This window comes from Agelaius phoeniceus, chromosome W (genome assembly GCF_051311805.1).
Source record: "Agelaius phoeniceus isolate bAgePho1 chromosome W, bAgePho1.hap1, whole genome shotgun sequence".
NCBI classification, from domain to species: Eukaryota; Metazoa; Chordata; class Aves; order Passeriformes; family Icteridae; genus Agelaius; species Agelaius phoeniceus.
In genome coordinates, this window is record NC_135301.1 from 20,861,680 (window position 1) to 20,879,610 (window position 17,931).

The window sequence follows — 17,931 nt, forward strand, 5'->3', positions numbered from 1 at the left end:
TGCTAAGCATGATGGCATATGGTATGGAATATCCCTTTGGTAAGTTTGGATCAGCTGTCTCAGCTGTGTCCCCTCCCAACTACTTGTACATCCCCACTCTACCTGCTGTTGGAGCAGTGTAAGAGACAAAAGGTCTTGATGATGTTTGAGAACTGTTCAGCAATAGCTAAAACATTGATGTATTATCAACACTCCTTTGGTCACAAAGCCAAAGCATAGCAATATATGGGCTACTATGAAGAAATTTAACTCTATCCCATCCAAAACCAGTATACCTGCATACATGGGGAGGTGATGGTAATAAGGGAACATATCCAGAAACTGTCCAGTGTGATGTTTGGAGGCTAACTATCTAAAGTCTTTTTAATAATATCCTGGATTTCATTCCAAGTAATATGGTGATCTGTTAATTTTAAGGGATGTTAAGAGCATGGCTGCCTTATCCAGCTCAGGACTCCCTTCTGCTCAGCTGCTGAAGCCCAGCCTGGGGACATAGGGCCCATGTTCAGACTGAGGGATGCAGCTGCCACTTTCCTGTTTGCAGGTTCAGCCACTACTCAAGACAAGCACATATTTTGGAGACCTGTACACTCACGGAGGACACTGACACATGGCCCATCACACAGATGACCACAAACACAGTGCTGCCTTCAATAGCACCTACACATAGGACTTGCATAAAACATAAGTATAGGCCACTAAGTTCCCTCCTTCCTCTTCATCTGGTAGAGATAAAAGGTTGCTGCTAGTGAAGGTACATGATGCTCTCTACATTCACAAGCACACATATGTTCACTGTGATCCCTTGAGACCTGGCATGGCCCTCTTTGTCCAGTACCCCTGCCTGGATTCCAGGCACTCTTACCTGCTTCACAGGTCTCCTATTTGCCAGCTAGTCCAGCTTGATGCTCACTAGCAAACACTTATGCACTCATCTCACAAACGCTCCACATTCACAAGTTCCCCTGGGCATACTAGCACAGACTCTTGCCTGCTTAATACTCCTGCCTAGACTTGAGGCTCTTCTCTACTCATTTGCTAGGTCCAGATTGAAGTTTCCTAGCCAATACACATGCAACATGCACACCAGGTTTGGGGAAGATGCAGGCAACCACTCCCTTTTCCCCAGCAGCTGACACCAGGCACCACATGGGCTGTGACTGGTTGTCCTGCTTCAGCTACCAGTGCTGGACCCCTCACTCATGCTGATTTCTCCTGTTAGCTGTGTTTTGGGACACATACTGTTCCTGCCCCAGTGGCTGGAGGCAGAGACCATGACTCACTCTGGTAGCTGATCTTAAGACCCCACTCAGTCCAGTAGCCAACACCACAGGCCAGGGGTGCCTGCACCTCTGGTCTGACTGGAATAGTTGGCACCAAATACACTTATGACAGCTCCCCCAGTTGCAGGCACTCCAAGCAAAAAGTTTGTAGTACCCACCCTAGGTCTAAACAGGTATGGCCCTCCAGCTACTGATACTTCTTCCAGTAGCTGACACCACAGGCCACAGAGACACCTACAGCCCTAGTCTGACTCCAGTATCTGGCACCAATTTTTGTTCATACATACACAAGTCTCACCAGTAGCTGGCACTTAGTCCTCACAGCATACATACACATGGGATAGACCAGTGACATTATGCAGAGATTGTTAAAATTTAATAAGAAGATATAGGAAGACAGGGCAGACTGTGGTGATCAGGCTCAGTCAGATAAACATACTGACCACCTCTGTTTTACATGTGACCAGTCCACTTTATACACATTTGTGTCTACCCTCCTCTTTGTTCCTCCTGGCTCTCCCTTCCCCCTGCATTTCTCTTATAGGTTTGTGTGGTTCTAATGATTCTCTCACCCCTCCCAGTCTGGAGTCTCCCCGCTAATTTACAGCCTTATCAGTTGCAAAGTCCAGCTTGATATCCTTGCAAGAGTAGTTAAAACCTAGCATATACTGTGTCAAAGTTTCTCCTTTCTGGCTTATTAACGTGATCTGTCAAGCTTGAAGGCTGGCCTGCAAAACTGTTGCAAAGGACTTTTAAGGAATGCTTCTCTCAGATGGTTGCAGTCATTGGGGGGAAAAATCAAAATAATAAATGAAGATTGTTATGGCAGTAAGTGTCCCTAGACTTTTCTTAAATGTGAGTTTAAACTTGAGAGAAAAACAAAACCATAATGCTATCTCTCAAAATACTTGGTAGGAATAAGGAGTTTCTCTGCCAAATTTCTACTTGTGTTATTGCGGTGGGTGGTCTCAGTTGGGATACTTTAATGAATATTCACATCTGGTTTCATTCTCCTTCCTACATTTCACTGATGAGATGAATGAGAAGTTGGTGAAGAGTCAAAGAGCAGTAAATGAACTTGATAATGTCATATGTAGGTACATTCAAGCAGTAATCCTGTGTAATTAGACCTACTGTCTGTTTTGGAATTGACACATAAAGACAATATCGAAAGCTGAAACATTGCAGATAGGATTTGAAAATTTTACTTTTTGGTTTCCATGGTATTATTAAAAGCAAAATTACAAGGAAAAGTGAGACTTAAAAAGATTCTACAATTAACAGCTGTGTTTGAACACATTTACTGTTTTAAATTGTGGCTGTTTAGGTGTAGGATTAGAATGTGATATTTAAAGTATAAGAATCCATGTCAAGTGATCAACTCTGAATTGTGTTTTGTGATTTGTGTAAAATTGGCTGTGTTCGGTTTTTTTTTTCTCACTTTGTTGTTTCAGATCTGTCCAATATGTGCAGCCTTACCTGGAGGGGATCCTAATCATGTCACAGATGACTTTGCAGCTCATCTTACACTGGAACACAGAGCTCCTAGAGATTTAATATCCTTTCTTAAGTTGAGGGAAAAGGGATAGACTGTTCCTTATGATAGCTGTAACTACTTGTTCTGACTTATGTAGTCAAGTGGCTCCATCAGTGTAGCTTTTTTTTTAGAATTGGTGTTTAGTTATAGGGGAACTATACATCTGAATTTTTAATGTGTATATATATATATATATATATATATATATATATAAAATCTCCATCAGACTGTGAATAGGCTTTAGGTGTTGCTTGACAATGTGGGTGTGTGTTTTTGTTTTATTTCTGATAGCGAAAGCTTTTAAAGATCTTTCTGATGCCCAGCTGCTTCTTCCTGCAATTTTTACCCTTCTTGGCCATTAGTTCTGATGCCATTTTGTGTCTGGGAAAGCAGCAATCCAGATGCAGTAGTGTTTTATAGATAATTACAAGACTGAAAGCAGATTTCACTAAAAGCATATGTGTTAGAGAACACATTGAACTTTGAAATTGAGGGATCTTAAACGTTTGATTAGTTTTATTACTATATTTCAATAGGGTAGTTGCAGCCTCTTATTTATTGACTTTTTAAAAAATATAACTAGAAGACCTATCAGGAGACTTCCATGGGATTAGGGCTATCTTTGTTAACTGCAAATTGCAGTGCTATAACTACTGTCAATGACTGAAGAGCTCAAACTGTCAGTTTCTTCGCACTCCTATTACTAGCTGCATAAGAACTAAAGAAATCAGAATAATCTTTTCAGTTACTGAGTAAGGCCACAGTGTCAGTCATCACAAAACTGATGGGGAGAGTCTATATAAATAATTATAGGAAATGCATGTAAAAGTTTCCATACAACATTACTTTAGCAATCAGTGTTGCCAAGTTCACAAAAATTGAGAGTTTCTGGACTAGTTGTTCCATGTTGGGTGCTATTTCACATCTTCTGACAGCTAAGACTAAAAAAAAAAAAGAAATAGGGGAGAGATTTCCCCCTGCCCAGTTGCTATCAGCTTAGGAAAGGATAGATATAGTCTTCTGTGTAGCAGTTAGGAGGGTATTTAAAGCTGTTTTAAATGGCTGCACATATTTCTTGTGAAGAATTCTGTGCAGATGTTGCAAGATACCACCTTTATCCCTGGAGACTCTGGACAGCTCTTTAAACTCCAATTTCTTTCTTAAACAATTTTCAACTGTTTTACTGTTTAAAACATGGCTTTAGTCTTGACCTTGTAAATGGTTCTAGCTTGTTTGTTTTCAGTATATGTTTGCAATGAGTTAAGAGTTCCAAATGCTTTTTTTAACCCCAGCATAGTTGGGTGAGACATCAATATACTCTTGACTAGTATATTCAAATAATGTTATTTTTCTTGAAAACACTTTGAAAGGTACAGTTAGCAAGCTACTATGATACTTTTCGAAATGAGACCAAGGCTGGAATTTTTCAAAGTATTTATAGTAAGGATGTTCTAGTTATCTTATTTTCCAAGTTTACTTTTTAAAAAGACCAGAATCGGAGCATTTCTCTGTCAGATGTAGCTATGGAAAGCTTCCCAAACTGCCTGAGAGAAGCAGTCAATCAGTAAAATATTAGTGACAATGTTCTGTCGCTACTAGTATCCAGTATCAACAGATTCAGAGGAGGAACAAACCAATCTGTGCTAGACAACTATATTTTGTCCCAAGGGGCATTTTCTCCCCCTCCTAAATCCTGCAAGTGAAATGTTTTATGCTCTATAGTATAACAGATTTAAAAGAGTCAATTCTTCCTGAAAGTATTTATTATAGTAATTGGATATTCTTACTTGCCAAAAGAAATCTTAATTTTTCAGTCTTAAATTTTTCAATTCAGTGATATTGTGAGGAAATGAATTCTACACCATAATTGTGCATTGTGGAATAAGACATTGGGCACCAGTCTGCTGCAGATAATACATTTTATGCAAGTGATAAACATGCTATTTTTGAAAATAAGAAAATTGGAGATAAGGTGAACTAAAGCTACTATTTTTGAAATTTGAAAAATATTATATGTATAAGTACATTATTTCCTAGCTTAGTAGTTAATTGCACTACTGCTTCTTAAGGTAAAAAGAAGCTTTACCTAGACTGTCTTGGGAGAACACATTTGTGTGGTAAGAATAGCAATAAAATTTTGTAGATAATTTTCAGTACTTAAATACCTTTCTTTCCCAATTTTGATGTTAAAATCCTTGTCTACTGAGCAATATGTTCTGCTGAATATGCATCATCAGTTGTAGCATTACCTAGTAAAAACTTTAATCCAAAAGGCATAAAATCCATCCTGAGATTTTTTTAAACATGATAAAAAGCCTGGGAAAGATGAATTTGGCGCAAGGAGCCCTGGGTGCCTTGAGTTCACATCTATAGATCTGACTGGCACCATAGCTATAATTACTTACTATTCACTTATAAAGTTGAATCATTGTTTTATGAATGAGGAATGTGTTGCCCAATTATTCAATCTAGTAAATGTTCTTGCTGTTTAATAGTTGATAGCAATAGACTTTTCTTAACTGCTTGATTATGATGAATCTAGTGGCGTTCGGCACGTACGTAGAATGTTTCATCCAGGCCGAGGTTTGGGAGGCCCCCGTGCACGTAGATCAAACATGCACTTTACTAGCAGTTCCAGCAGTGGGCTTTCATCTTCTCAGAGTTCATATTCTCCAAGCAATAGAGAAACCATGGATCCTATAGCTGGTAAGAGCTGTAACCACTGATTTTAGATGAGAGTCTTTAAACAGACTTTGAAACAAAGTCCATGATGAAAATGGTTGTCTTATTTTTCTGTTGGTTTGGGTTTTTTTTTTAAATGCTTCCCAATGTCACAATTGATGGGTATTTACTGATGAAATGTACCCTTAATTGGATTGTCTACAGGGATTGAACCTGGAACTTCTGAAATGAAAAACACTACCCCTTTAGCTTGTGCTTTTAGAGACTTCTAGGCTCATTCCCGTGACTGACCTGTTCACAGGTGGCATGCAAGAATGGTTGACATTTGAAAGGACCTTTTAAGATCACCTACTACAACCCCATCCAACTTCCCTCCCTCCCTGCCCCCAAGCAAGGCCACCTAGAGCAGGTTGCTCAGGACCATGTCCAGTCAGGTTTTGAATATTCTTACCTATGAACTCCACAACCTCTCTGGACAGCCTGTTACAGAATTTGGTCACCCTCACAGTAAAAAGTGTTTTCTTGTGTTCAGATGGATTTAATTTTTTTTTAATGTCTGCCCATTGCCTCTTGTCCTGTCAGTGGGCAATAGAGTGTCTGGCTTCCTTTTCTTCATTTCCTCCCATCAGGTATTTATATACACTGTTAAGATTCCTCCCCCTTCAGCCTTTTCTTTTACAGGCTGAAGAGTCCTAGGTCTCTTAGCCTCTCCTCATATGACATGCATGAATGTATTTTTGAATTTTTGAGTGGATGGACAGCAGGATGGGGACTAGGGGAGCAAAGTCCTTCCCAGTGTAAGTAAACATCAGGTTCATGACTACCTGAGGAACCTGAATGTACATAAGTGTATGGGACCTGATGAGATGCATCCTAGAGTCCTGAGCAAATTGGCTGATTTAGTTGCCACGCCACTCCCCATGATATCTGAAAAGTCATGGCAGTCAGGTGAAGTCCCCAGTCATTGGAAAAAGGGAGACATCACACCCAATTTTTAGAAGAGTAAAAGGGCAGCAAGTCTCAGGCCAGGTGCCACAGCACATGCACCAGTGTAAAAGATGACTTATAGGAAGAAAGTGTTACTAAAAGTCATCATTATTGGAGACTCTGGGATGGGAAAGACATCACACATGAACCAGTATGTAAACAAGAAATTCAGTAACCACTACAAAGCTACAATAGGTGCAGGCTTCCTGACAAAAGAGGTCATGGTGGATAACAGGCTAGTGACCATGCAGATATAGGATATAGCACTCCAAGAACAATTTCAGTCTCTGTGAGCTGCCTTCTACAAGAGAGCAGACTGCTGCATCCTGGTGTTTGCTGTCATGGCCTCCAACACATTTAAAACCCTAGACAGCTCAAGGGATTAATTCCTCATTCAGGCCAGTCCAAGAGATCCTGAGGACTCCTTTTTTTTGTGCTGGGAAACAAGATTGACCTAGAAAACAGATAAGTCACCACAAAACAGGTACAAGCCTGGTGCTACAGTAAAAACAACATCCCCTACTTTGAAATCAGTGCCAAGGAGGCTGTTAATGTGGAACAAACTTTCCAGATGATTGCATGAAATGCACTTAAACAGGAAACCAAAGTGGAGCTTTATGATGAATTCCCCAAACCCATCAAAGTAGACAAGAATGACTGAATGAAGGCTTCTGTGAAAAGTTGTATCTGCTGAGGGGAAAGGAGGAGTTGAGCACAGTCCTTCACAAATGAATATCACACTTAGGCCCTCAAACACGCAGTCCCTCTTCTGTGTTTAAAATGAAATTTAAAAAAAAAAATTCCATCTCCAGCTGCCAAAATCTACCCATCTCCCATAAGTATCTGAATCCCACACTTCAGAGCTCGTGTCCCCACATCATCCACGTTGCACTTCATGGTAACAGACCTTTCTCTTAGTTTAGAATGGAAACTGTCATATATGTGTGGAACTGAATCTAATTCCAGGTGTCCAATGGAGAGAAATTGTTTACAGGTAATCTGTGTAACAAGTTATATACGTTTTTAATTGTCTTGTGTTTTCCACTGTGAAGGCTTCAACTGGAAAGGCTGATAGTTCATTGCAAGCTCAGCACTCAGTCTGACTAGGTTGAGTTTTGTATCTCTGTTAATGCTTGTTACTTTTAACTAATCCAATCTTTTTACAGTATCCATGTATTATGTAATGCTTCCTTAGGAAAAATCTTATAACACATGTTAATATATACAACCAATTAATTTTTTTTGAAAAGAGAGAATCCTGGATACTCCCGACCATTCAGCCTCATCTCTGTGCCTGGTAAGGTCATGGAACAGATCCTACTGGAAGCTATGTCAAGGCATATGGAAAGCAGGGATTAGACACAGCCAACATGCCCTAGGCAAGGGCAAATCATGCCTAACTAATCTACTGACCTTCTGTCATGGAGGGACTGCATTAGTGAACAGGGGAAGAGCTATGGATGTCATCCATCTGGACTTCTGTAAGGCCTTTGACGCTGTCCTTCACAACATTCTTGCCACTAAATTGGAGAGAGATAGGTTTGACAGGTGGATTGTTAGACAGATAAGGAACTGGCTGGATGGCTGCATCCAAAGAATTTCAGTCAATGGCTCAATGTCCAAGTGGAAATCAGTAACAAGTGGTGTCCCTCGAGGGTCTGTATTGGGACTAGTACTATTTAATATCCATGATGCAGAGGGATTGAGTACATCCTCAGCAAGTTTACAGATGACACCAAGCTGAGTAGAACAGTTGATTTCCTAGCGGGAAGGAATGCCATCCAGAGGTGTCACAGACATCTTTTCACTAAAAATCTTTTCTTTAAGATTTTTCCTTCTGAGAAGCTAAGAAGCCTCAGAGACAGAATGTAAACAATAGTTGTCTGCTGCTGTGGAATGCAACAAGTCAAGTCTACCTGTGATTGGCCCATCTTATATGTGTATAATTAATGGCCAATCAAGGACCAAGTTATCTCGGACAGAGTCCGAGAGAGCTGCTTTTGTTATCATTCTTTTCTTTTCTATTCTTAGCTTAGCAAGCTTGTAAGAAAACCTGTCCTTCTTCTTCTTTTTAGTATAGTAATAATGTAATATATATATATATATCATAAAATAATAAATCAAGCCTTCTGATCATAGAGTCAACATTCTCGTTTCTTCCCTCATCCAAGAACCCCTGTGAACACAGTCACACAGAGGGACCTTGAGAGGCTTGAGTAGAGGGGCCATGGGAACCTCATGAAGTTCAACAAGGCCAAATGCAAGGTCCTGCATCCAGTGTGCATCCAGCTCTGGGGTCAGCAGTACAAAAAAGACATGGACCTGTTAGAGTGGATTCAGATGAGGGCCACAGAAATGATCAGAGGGCTGGAACACCTCTCCTATGAAGAAAAGCTGAGACAGTTAGGTTGTTTATCCTGGAGAAGGCTCCAGGGAGACCTTATTGCAACCTTTCAAGATATAAAGAGGGCTTATAAGAAAGACAGAGTTGTTGGGGTTTTTTTATGAAGGCCTGTAGTGACAGGAAAAGGGGAAACAGTTTTGAGCTGAAAGAGGATAGGTTTAGATTGGACATAATGAAGATTTTTTTTTACAAGGAGGGTAACTCATTGTAACTGAGACAGGTTGCCTAGGGAAGTTGTAGATGCCCCATCACTGGAAGTGTTCATGGTCAGATTGGATGGGGCTTTGAACAACCTGATCTAGTGAAAGATGTCCCTGCCCATGGCAGGGGGGTTGGACTTGATGAGCTAATGTAAAATCTTAGAGATATCAATCTTACACTCATATAGTAAAAAATGATGTGTCTATCTTAGTTCTCTCTGTATCTTCCATTTGAGTAGATTCAGACAGCAGTAAGATATCTTACAAAGTATTCTTTTCCAGTCTGAACAAAAACAGTTCTCCCACTTTTTCATCCTGTAATATGTTCCAGCCTTCTGAACATCTGGGTGGCCCTCCACTGGATTTGCTCTGTTATGTCCATGTCTCATGTCCAGGGAGCCTAAAACTGAACACAGAACTCTGGATGTGGCTTTGCCCCAGTGCCAAATAGAGGGGAAAAATCACTTCCTGAGACCTGCAGGATGCATTCCTGCTACTGAAAATATCCAAGCAAAAGAGGATGAAAAATTTTCTGTCATCTTAATGACTTAAGTTTGGTCATGGGTCTCTAAAGCACTAGAGTTGGTGCAAGAAGGGAGGATGTTTGTGTCTCCTGGAGTCCTGGAATGCAACACTTCCTCTTATTGATGCAGTGGGTGTTAGTTTAGCTGAGTTAAACATGAAGTGGCTGCCTTGGTTTATTTCAGCCTCACAAGACCATCTCATTTAGGAGCATGTGTAATAAAATGGTATTCCTTTGAGTCTTGTCTTTTTTCTTTTTGTTTTTTTTTTGGTGTCAATGTTTTATTGCATTCAGAGAATGTAGTGCAGCCTGGCTTGGTGTCTGTGTCATGCCAAGCCTGTGTCTCAAATTCAAAAATTCACATCTGCTACTTGGGTTCTGTTAAGCTGTATTCAAAGTGATCTTACAAACAGCAAAGAAAAATATGTCTTACCTGGCAGTGTTATAAGTCTTCCTTTGTATTGGGGTAATAATTAGTACATACTACCAGAAGTTAAAACTTGTGCTTGTAACGGACATGTACATATTATTTATTTATTTTTCTCCTTGTGGTTGTTATCAGTAATTAGTGAAATTAAATACTGGTAGCTGATAGTGATATCAGGTGCTCCAGATGCAAAGAACAGATGCATTGTGCTTTATTCCCCTAAGAAAAGCCTAGTTTCAAATGATTATATCATGAAAGTGAGATGGAAGGAAAATTTTCATGACTTATAATAATGACTTACAGCTTTAATGGGGATTGGATGGATAGGGAAAAAAGGTAATCTACTTCTGCCCTCCTTGTATCATACACAACAAAGTAGTACTCACAACTTTGTGTGGAATATAATATGTAGTAAATTGCTGGGCAATAGCTCATGATTAATGTTTATTTTGGGAAATGCTTAGCATGGACATAATTTGTCACAGTCTTGAACTCTGGAGGAAAGGAATCCAGGCTAGATTTAACTTTTTTATCATTAGAATTTCTCTTTTGAGCAGAGGTCAAACAGTGCACCAAAAAATCCGTTTTTGTGGTCAAATATTTTTCATATAAGGCAGCATTTAAAAAACCTTTCTGAACTGAATATTTTCTAAAAGTGTCTGAAATTATGCTATAAATATTTGTCTTTTCTGCAGCACAGCTTCCCTCTGGAATATGCATTGAAGGTGCATAAAGCCACCAACTGAAGTCAGAATCAAAGGGGTTAATAACTATTTTGACTAACTTGAAAATAAAATTTTGGAGAATTCTTGCACAGGATACTGCCTATATGGTATTCTCCATAGGTTGACCCTTATCAGTTTAAAAAGCTTTAAACTTTGACACTTTTTTTACATAGTTCTTTAAATAATTCTTAATCTTCCTGTGGGTTTTGAGACATGGGGTGCTTGTAATGGATAGCCCATGAAGCTTTTCAAATCAATACAATTTGTTCATGAATTTAATTGATGAAAGTTTTTAGAAAGCAAAGAAATTGATATACTGGTATTCAGGACATAATTATGCTGTTGTGTGATATGAATTTAAGCAGATTTCACTGTAGAAACTTCTCTCTTTTCTGGCAGAGCTTTTATCTCAGTTATCAGGTGTGAGACGTTCTGCAGGGCAGCTCAATTCTTCTGGCCCTTCTGCTTCTCAGTTACAGCAGCTGCAGATGCAACTGCAGTTGGAAAGACAGCATGCACAAGCAGCAAGACAACAACTGGAAACTGCACGCAATGCCACTAGACGCACTAACACAAGCAGCATACCAACCACTCTTACACAATCTATAGCAGCAACCAATACATCTAACACAGAAAACAATCATCAGACTATACAGAATTCCCAGTTTCTTCTTATGAGGTAATTTGGTTTGTGGTTTTAACTTTTCTTCCATTTCTGTTTTCCTTGTCTTGTTGTGGACATAGAGTTCAGTGAAACTACTGCCAGATCACTAATGAAGTTTGTAGTTGAGATACTATGCTTTTGTTTGCATTTGTAACATCACCTTTTCAACCCTGCTGTTTGTTCCTAGGCAATGAATAAATATTACTTGTTTTTCAATTTGAAGAGAAAAATATGGGATATTGCCTTGTTAACCTGTGTTTGTTTACTCTACTACTTCTGATAAGACAAGAGCCTTTATAATAATATGTTTCAAACTTTTATGCTGATAATGTGAGTGGAGAGAACTTTAAAGTTAGTTTTATTTAATAGGAAATGAATCTTTAATGAAGGCTAAAGGTTGAATAGAGGTTTATATATAAAATATTTTGGATTAAAAAACAAAGAAGGATTGTGCTATTAATAACCAGCATGCATATCTGTTTCAGAAAGTATAGTTAGATCCTATAGTTCTATAGAACAGAATAGTTCACTTGGAAGAGACCTACAACCATCATCTAGTCCATTCTACTACAGAAGAGTTGCCCACTCTCATTCCAGCTCTTTTCGGAGGTTTAGAATATTGATTTTCTGGATTCAAGGGGGAGGATATTTTTAAGTTGCATGTTGAGAAAGAACAAAATCATTTAAACAGTTTCTGTGTCTAGAAACTGGGGTTGTGATAAGTTATTGCTGTCATGCTAATTTCTATCAAAACTTGTGATAATATCTCAATCCAAAGTTTTTTGAAAATCATAAGTTTAAGGAAAGTATCTGCAAATGTCAGTCACTGATCTTGTGAGCTAGGATAGAACTGAAGCAAGCAATTCTCTTGCTTCTATTAGGTGATGGTGCATGGACTGATAAGTTAAGGGAATGATGTACTGTGCTTTGGGAATCTCTGGGCATTATGTATGTAGTAATGTATTTTGTGTCATGCTTGCATTTAGAAGTTGTCCTGAGGACAAAATGAACACTTAAGAGATGACTTAATTTTAATGCCCCTTAAAACAAAATCCCTCTAAGGGGAAACAAACTTCAGAAATAGATTTTATTTTCCCTTCAGCCTTAGAATCTACTTCTATGAAGGATTTTTTTGAAACATCTTGGAACAAGTTTGTTAAATGTTTGTATTCTTGCATCAGGAGTGCCATATAATGTCAGATCTGTACATGTCAAGAGAAGTGCAGCAGTACCCAGGTTGTTTCTCAAAGGAATGGCTTTCAGATGTTATTCAGCATGCATCAGTCCAACTGTTTAGGCAATTAGAGAAAGCCAATTTTGCTGATGATACTACTAAGCCTGTCTTATCTTTCTGTGTTGTTCTGCAGGTTAAATGATCCTAAGATGTCAGAAGCAGAGCGTCAATCAAAAGAAAGCGAACAGGCAGATCACAGCTTGTTTGTTCAAGAGCTTCTACTGTCCACTTTGATGCAGGAAGAAAGTTCCTCCTCAGATGAGGATGAACGGGGAGAGATTGCTGATTTTGGTGCTATGGGCTGTGTAGATATTATGCCTCTAGATGTTGCTTTAGAAAACCTAAATTTAAAAGAGAATAATAAAGGAAATGAGCCTCCTCTTTGATGGCATCCCACTTTGCAGACAATGTCCCCTGTGCTGTATTTGCCAATGAAAGTGGACAACAACTATCTTGGGTTTGTTTTGGTGATTGTAATTTCAGGTCTGTCACTCTTGTTACATTGTGTACATTCAAAGGAAAAGAGAAAAGATATATACGATAATCATTTCCACTTAACCAATTTTTACTTTTAGCAGATAAATATAGGTTGCAGTGCAGAGAAAAAAAAGCTCTGTGTCCTGTAGCTTGACATGCAAAAAAGCTCTCCTAATACTCCACATTCAAACTGAAGAGGAAAAAATAAAAAAAAATCTCTAATGAAGCTGCTGTGTGTATTTATGAATATTAATGAATAAAACTTGCTTGGATGGTTTACCTTAACTACTGCATGGTTTTTATTTTCAGTGTGCGTGAGTTTTAGTGACCTTGTAATTTAAAAAAACCTTAAGTACAAGGAGTAAAACTATAAAACACTGTAGTGGTTTCCCATTCCCAGAACACCAAAGCTTACCCATTATTCAAAGGTAATGTGACCAAAAAAAAAAAAAATTAAGCTCACTAGCAGTTTGCAGCCATGAAGTAGCCTTTGAGTAACACATGACCAATGACCTTTTTATGTGCTGTCCCTGCGTATTAATGAAAACTCTACAATGGGCTATATTTTTGCTTACATAGTGTGACATTTTGCTGTATTGTGACCACTGTGTTGCCCTGTTAGACATCATATCCAAGTGGAATTGAACTTTGTAGTCATCTGTAGGAGACAAAAAACAAGGGCCACTACTGGAATCTACTACAAAGGGTTTCTGTGTGCCCTAACACCAAAATTTGTTCAACTTTCTTTAAGTTTTCCTTTTTGTGTTAAATATACTTTATTTAAGTATAAATTATTTATATTTTCACTGGTGAGGAGTGTGTGTTAACCTGGATTATGTTGTTTTAGTTTTAAGACTTCATAGCTCTTATAATTTTGAGTTATGTATTTTCTTCATAGTTTACAGAGACTCCTTAGGAGAGAATGAGGATTTGACTTCCCAGATATCTCCATATGTTACAATTTGGATTCTTAATGTTAACTTGCTATCAACCTTGGTGAAAGAAACATGACACCTGGTCTGGATGAGATTTGGGTCTTGAATAGAAACATGATAGGTTGCAAACTAAGCATGGGATGTGCTCAGCAGTCTGGCCTTAGCACATAAAGGTAATATTTTAATAGTGATTCTACACAAAGTACCAGCATGATTGCTCATTTGACATACAATGAGACTGGAAGAACTGTGAGCTTTGACAGTATCTTTAACTTGTCTATCTCTCTCTGTCTTTTAAAGAAATGAGAGCTTTTTTTAACCTATCTTGGGCATATTATTTAAGGGTATGGACTATTACAGATTACTTATGGGCACTGTAGCTTGCCTCAAAAGCCAAGTGTCTACATGTGCATGCATTTCTGTCTTGGGGGCCCCTGTCTGTTCACAGAATTGTGGAATGGTTGAGGTTGGAAGGAACATCTGAAGGTCCCCTGGTCCAACTTCCCTTATCAAGCAGTACCTCCTAGAGCTGGTTACCCAGGATCATGTCCGAGAAGCTTTAGAACATCTCCAAGGAGGGAGACTCCACAACCCCACTGGGCAGCCTGTTCCAGAGCTCAGTCACCTTCACAGTGAAAAAGCGTTTCCTGATTCTCAGACAGAACCTCCTATGTTACAACTTGTGCCCATTGTCTCTTGTCCAGTCACTGAGCACCACTGAAAAGAGCCTGGCTACATCTTGTTTTCATCCTCCCTTCAGGTATTTATATACATGGGTGAGATGCCCCCTGAGACTTTTTCTAGAATGAATAGTCCCAGCTCTCTCAGCCTTTCCTCATAGGAGAGGAGCTCTAGTCCCTTGATCATCTTTATGGCTCTTGGTTGAACTGTCTCCAGCATGTCCATGTGTCTCTTGTAATGAAGCACCTAGGTGTAAGTCAGCACAGGAAGGCAGCTGGGACAACCACAAACATATGACTAAAACACAAAGAGTAAATTTTTTCCTGTTACCTTGCTGACCCAGGGGATTCCTGAAGCAATACCCAGGCAGAAGCACACAAGTGGAGAGACAGGCACCATTAAACTCGGTCCATGACAGAGGATCACTGGCTGCTGTTCACACTGGTTTTCAAGGGTTATTCCCAGGTGCAAGGTCACTTGAGCAATTTACAGTCCTCCTTGCCAGTCTTCCACTTTTTAACCTATTCCTCCCAACATTACACCCCCTCACTCAAGAGACCACTGCTGCTGAGGCTGGAAATGTGGGTTAGGGAATTTACAGAGGCACTTAAAGCATATGGAAAAAGGAATAAGCATCTAATGCTCTGAGTTAAGTGTCCCACCCTTCTTGACAGGGACTTAAACCACTCAGCTAGCCAGGCACCACCAGTAGGTTGTGTGATTTGATGTATTAAGTCCTGAAGATGCTGAATATTATCCTCCATGCCAGCTGATTCAGCAGTCAAGTAGAAGCAGCCTTCAAACTCAACAGCGCTTATGATGTTGAAGAGGGCAGTAGTTTATCCATAATCAATGTTCCTTGGTGTATAGCAGTTATTCACAAAGTTAAGGCAACAATTGCCTTGGATGCCCAAATGAAACTTTGCACAAAGGCACATCAGGCGCTCTATAGTCACTACTCAGAAAGAATGATAAGTTAGTTACAGTAAAAAACAACCACACACATCTACACACAGGTATTTACAAAATGACTTTGCAGAAAGGTATCCAAGGTATGTGCTCATAGTACAAGCCCATGAGTCAACCTGTGATAAGGGAGGAAAATAGGAATGTCATCTCCTTCCAGCAATACATATGCTGTTGCTCCAGCTCCTTCTGCTAAAATTATTCCAGGCCTGGTAGCTTGAGATGGGGTGATAGCCTACACAGATTGAAGAGTTTTGGCTTATGTTTTTTCAGATCAAACTTCGATTTGATGTTGGGTTTATGTCAAAGATACCTGAAATTCGAGAATTCAACAATATGATATTGACATAGTATATAGAATAAGGGGAAAAGACAGAGTACAGAACCACACTGCATTGTCAGGGGTTATTACATGAATGTTCACATCTAGATTAATAGGTTGCAGTCCCACTACAGAATCCATTGGTAGAAACAAGTCCATTTCCCCTGTGGCTAATATTTTGTGAGAGACACCATAGGAAAGAACTTCAGTCCTCACTGTGTTTTCTACTGGCGGTTTACAGTCATGTTATTTTGGCCCGTGATTCTTCCATTTTCTTGCAGTGCCCAAACCACAGCTTAAATTCATTTATCCATCAGGGTATAATGTATAGCAGAGCCTTGTAATCCCTCGGACCAAAATACCACAGATTTTTTTCAACTTTTCATCCCAGTCACCTGCCACAATCCCCACAAGGCTATATCATCCAGAATTGTTACTTCTAATTCAAAAGAATATCCTTGCCTAGGAGTGTGTAATTGAGCATGCTCAATAAAAGCATTTTGGCAGGCATTGGAGGCCTCTTGTTGCTTGGTCCATTGCCAAACAACTTTCTTCCTAGTCCATTTCTGGTGGTTCGGCATTTGCCATGCAGTGCCTCACTGTGATGTGGCAGGTGGGGTGGAAGGGGAAGATTTTTTTTTTGCATAGGTGTGGGAAAGACATTCTGTGCTGTCCCTGGGAGCCAGCAGGGCCTCCTGAAGATAAGGAGAAGCCCTATATCTCTCCTGAAGGAACGCCAAGGTCGTTACCACGGAGACCAGAGGAAGGAGGGAAAGTTGGGAGATATGGACTCTCGCTGGCTGAAGAGTGACATGGCTCTCTGGGTGTCTACTGAGAACTTTGTTTCTCTTTTATGGCCAATGGGCACTGTATATGTGTTAGATGGGTGTCAGTATTTGGAGGAACTATAAAAGCTACGTTGGTTTAATAAAATCTCTCTTTTTCACCCTTCTGATGGAGTTGTGTATTTTTGTACTGTGTCGCGCTCTATACTGACATCTGGTGGCCGTCCTCCGTGATTACAACGGACTATTAAAAAAAAAAAAAAGTTGAAGGGTAGCCTAAAAAATATGAGTGAAGGCAGCAGGGACGCTGCGAAGGTCCGGACCAAATTCAGACGTCTGATTTGAGGTGAGCGATTGGGAAAATAATGGGAGGTAATTTATCAAAGGAAGAAATGACTGTTTTGTCCACGTGGAAAACTTTATTGAAAAGAAAAAATGTTCAAACTTCTGATTATGTGCTTCACAGTTTACTGATATGGTGCAAATCACAGGACTTTGAAGCTGATGCCGACACTGCCTTCAGTGTCCGGGCATGGAAAAAGTTGGGAAGAGACTATGGGAAGTGATATCTAAGGGGGATAAGACCGTTGTTGATTTGGCTGCTACTTGGAGGCTGTTGTATGAGGCATTGAAGGAATGGAAAGTAGAACAAGAGAGAGAGGAGGCATTGGAGGTGCAGGAATTAGAGCAAGAAACTGGAGTAGAGGAACAGGAGGAAGATGAGGCTGAGCCTGTCGATGTATCTCCCCCTGAGGAGTCTGCTGCAGTTGCTGAGGAGGTTCCGCCAGGGTTTGCTATCGTGAGAATTAAACGACAGGCTGGGACTGTTCCTCGGTATTTATCTCCTAAAGACTACGTTAAACTTGTGTATACTTCACCTGCTTAACAGTTAGCAGAATTGAGTGCTAGACCAAAATATCTTACGCCTGCACAGCAACGAGCAAAAATGAAGTTACAGAAGAAGCGAAGTGAAAAACAGGCTGGGTCAACGGCCCTTCTGTCTCTTCCTCGGTCGGCTGCTCCTCCCTCCCCCTCCCCTCGGTCGGCTGCTCCCCCCTCCCCCTCCCCTCGGTCGGCTGCTCCCCCCGCACCTCCCCGC

General features: G+C 40.0%; 1 protein-coding gene and 1 pseudogene across 2 annotated transcripts in view; both read left to right on the forward strand.

The window, feature by feature from the left end:
- The window catches only part of LOC129132412 (E3 ubiquitin-protein ligase KCMF1-like), a 127,739-nt gene extending 114,311 nt beyond the window's left edge, over positions 1–13,428 (forward strand). For both annotated transcript variants that reach the window (XM_077193172.1, XM_054651476.1), the window contains exons 4-7: positions 2,738–2,839; positions 5,352–5,526; positions 11,168–11,447; positions 12,800–13,428. In XM_077193172.1, coding sequence (XP_077049287.1) covers positions 2,738–2,839; positions 5,352–5,526; positions 11,168–11,447; positions 12,800–13,052 — 810 coding nt within the window. In that variant the 3' untranslated portion in view covers positions 13,053–13,428. The remainder of the gene's footprint in view (positions 1–2,737; positions 2,840–5,351; positions 5,527–11,167; positions 11,448–12,799) is intronic.
- On the forward strand, positions 6,561–7,295 carry LOC129132411 (ras-related protein Rab-7a pseudogene; annotated as a pseudogene).
- Positions 13,429–17,931: the final 4,503 nt, after the last annotated feature.